The sequence below is a fragment of the Setaria viridis genome, chromosome 2 (assembly GCF_005286985.2).
Source record: "Setaria viridis chromosome 2, Setaria_viridis_v4.0, whole genome shotgun sequence".
NCBI lineage: Eukaryota > Viridiplantae > Streptophyta > Magnoliopsida > Poales > Poaceae > Setaria > Setaria viridis.
The window spans coordinates 3,145,623-3,149,195 of record NC_048264.2 but is presented as its reverse complement, the minus strand read 5'-3'; the positions used below and the strand labels follow the sequence as shown (position 1 = coordinate 3,149,195).

Below are 3,573 nucleotides of genomic sequence, written 5' to 3'. Positions count from 1 at the left end.
AATTTTCAAATACAATAGCTTCTAGAAATATTAGCCCGTGCGGGAGTACGGGTTGATGGACTAGTATAGGTTAATTACAAAACTAATTGCACAGATGGAGGCTAATTCGCGAGACGAATCTATTAAGCTTAATTAATCCATGATTTGACAATGTGGTGCTACAGTAACCATTTACTAATGATGGATTAATTAGGCTTAATAGATTCATCTCGCGAATTAGCCCATAACTTTTGCAATTAGTTTTATAATTAGCTCATGTTTAATCCTCCTAATTAGTATCCGAACATTACTAAATTAGTTCAAGGACCAAACACGCTTTTAGTGCTTGCTAGCTAGTGGTGACTGATGCCGTAACCTGCTAGCTAGCCAGCGGTGGTTCCGATTGAGATCGAACTGATGCCGCCGTGACGTTCTCTGCAGGCCGACGGCGGCGACCGGACCGGACCGACTACCGGCGTTGGCCGTTGAGCGCTAGCTGGACCACTGAGGCAGCTAGCTAGCTAGCTAGGCGGCAACCAGCTTTTACATTGCCGGCCGCCACCGCGCGGCCGTCCCGCGCAGCCAACCACCTTTAACCATGCGTGGTGTCTCCGATCCAATCCAGGCATCCAGCAGGGCCCAGCGACCACCTCTCTCCACTCCAGCAGTGCTACAGGAGAGCCGCCGGTGAATAATCGGAGACGACGGGTCGAGTACGACAACAACAGGTCCAAGTGCCATCGATGTCGCCGCCCATGTCTGCTGGGGCCCGCCTGGCCTCTGCTGGAAGGGAGGCGAGGAACAAGGAACAGCGACGGGAGTCTTGCTTGGGGCGGACTCATTGCAAGCAGCAGCAGCAGGAGGGCGGGCCGGCGGGGACGGGGTTTCCCGTCTCCTTTTCCTTCCGTCCCCACGTCATGGTAGCTCCACAACTCCCACATCATCTCAGGCCGCAGCAGCGCGTGACCGCCGGGGGTCGGGGGACGCGTGTCGACACACCAGACCCCGTGTCAACTCGCTATATATAGCTACCCCTAGCCTCAATAAGGTTAACATCTTTTTACCACAAGTGGCTATGGCACTGAAAAGAAAAAGACCGGTGGCATACTACCGTCCTACATTCTTTTCATTAAGAAGAAGTGAGTTCTCCTCATCTAAAGAATTCCTGAACTACGATTAATTTTACAGGAATTCTTTATTAACACGATCCCATCCTGTGAGGATTCGAACCCGAACCTGTTGAGTGTTACTAAGATGCTGTGTAACCACTGGAGGTCCTTCTCCGCAATGACTATGGTATTATATTGAAAAAAGAACAAAAGCTAGATTGGTATTTCCGTAAGGAAGCTAGATTTGTACGAAATACATCAAATAGAAAAGGAACAACGGCAACAACACCCAAACACTACATGCAACGACTTTTGCCCAAAAGTAGCAACACGTACCACTCATACCACGATGATGATTTTATGAAGCCTTGGCGGAGTACACTACAACTATTCAATCAGTAACGTTCAACATCGTCGGTGTATAGGATATCTACAAGGTGCTCCTCGCCATCGAGCAACCCTGTGATGAGGGCACAACCCTCACTCAAATTTTTGAAGCAAAGGCTATTAACAAATTTTCACCACGTATGAGCTTCACAAATTTAAATTTCCTTAAGCTGAACCCCCACTCAAGCTTCTTGAAGGCGTTGCCGTGAGGACTTCAACTTATAGAGATAGATCCAGGTGAAAACCAAAGAACCAACTCGTTGGTTTGGACGGCGACAGCATCTTGATGTTGCTCTCCTCTTAAGGCGTCGTCTTGGAGTCCTTGAAGGAGACACCATGGTCAGCTTGGAGCGATGGTGGTACCTGATCTGTTTGCATGGTAGAGATCGACTAAGTGTGATTTCTAGATGACAAGGGTTACCAGGCAGCACATGACCGTCGATGATTCTAACATCAAAAGTTTCTAATAAGATAGCTGATGTGAGGCTTTTGTTACTACACAAGGACCAAAGCATGCTTGAAGGAAGGACGTAGAAGAAGTTCGAAGTTTAGTCTTTCAAACTTCCTTTCTTAATTTCTTCCTTTCTTGTCTTTTGTGTTTCTCATTTTGAGGTTTGGAGTCTAAGTATTTGTGTAACTTCTGGTTATGAGACCCGATTTATTTTCTTTATGGTCGTAGACATTAATGTTCAAGACCAGATATTTTCCTTAATTAGAAAAAACCCACTCAAATCTTGCCCTGGGTTCGCCCTAGGTCGATCCGCCGCAAATGTTACAGGAGTCTTCAAAAGTTCATGAGCTTTTCGGAAACCTCAAAACGATTTTTTTTAAAAAAATATTGCAACGGTTGTCTGAACCTAGTTCAACAAACATTTAAAAATCACGCAGGATTTATTTAGGGAGCAAGTGGAGAAAGTTCCCCTGTTAGCTAACAATGTAGCTGTCTGTCACACTGTCTTCTTGTGAGTTGTGATGCCTTCGTCCTTCCCTTCTATAAATAGTTATATAAGTGCCTCTTCCATCCACTCACAGTCACAGCTCTCCTCCATTTGTGTTGGTACCAGCTAGATCCGATGTTGCAATAAAATATAGCAAATCCAGAACTTGCATTTGGGGAATGCTAGTAGCTCCTTGTTAGACCTTTTATGGAGTAGCAGCTGTGGATCGAATCCTGTAGAGATATATATCTCCATGGAGTCCTCCAAACGTGCTCCACCCTGTTCCGACGACGCAAGCGGTGGCGGCGGCGGCGGCGGCGCGCGGCTGTTCCCGTGCCTGTTCTGCAGCAAGACGTTCCTCAAGTCGCAGGCGCTGGGCGGGCACCAGAACGCGCACAAGAAGGAGCGCGTCGCCAGCGGCGGCGACTGGAACCCCTACGCCACCTCCTACGCCGCGGCGCTCGAGCTCGACGCGCTCGTGGCGGCCGCCGCCGGCAGCGCGATCCCCACCACGTACGCGCTGGTGGCGGGCGCCCAGCACTGCGGCGGCGCTGGTGGCGGCGCCAGGGCTGGGGAGGCGTACAGGGACTCCGGCGCCGCCGCCATCGCGGCGCGGCGCTTGGAGCTGGTGGACCGGTGGACGGGGGGCCCCTTGCCGGCCCTGAACGGCGGTACCGAGCACGACGGCGGCGACATGGACGGGTTGATGGATGACGTGCTCAACTGGAGAAGGGGCACGCAGCAAGCCGTCCCCGTGGTGGTGAAGGAGACGGCGGCGTTGGCGAGCTCCGGCGGCGGCGAGGAGCCCGATCTGGAGCTGAGGCTCTGGCCAGCTTCGTGACGACCTTGGTGTTGTTCTTCGAGCGCCCCTGCCGCTCTGTTGTCGTCTTGTGTGGTTGCCCACCGTTGTCACTACTGTTGCTTGCTCGTGTGCTGGTTGTTGGATGACAAGCCTGCATGTACCATCCTCGATGCTCTATACTCCCTCCGTTCCAAATTATAAGTCATTCCAACTTTCTTGGAGAGTCAAAGCATCTCAAGTTTGACCAAATTTATACAATAAAATGCTAACATTCGTGATATCAAATAGGTATCATTAGTTTCTTCATTAAATATATTTTCATAGTATATCTATTCGGTGCCATAAACTTTTGTGATTT

General features: G+C 49.9%; 1 protein-coding gene across 1 annotated transcript; it reads left to right on the top strand.

Moving 5' to 3' along the window:
- Positions 1-2,505: 2,505 nt before the first annotated feature.
- Positions 2,506-3,573, top strand: LOC117845922 (uncharacterized). Its single transcript, XM_034726994.2, has one exon. It carries the CDS (start codon positions 2,667-2,669, stop codon positions 3,252-3,254), a length of 588 nt encoding a protein of 195 aa, XP_034582885.1. The 5' UTR covers positions 2,506-2,666; the 3' UTR covers positions 3,255-3,573.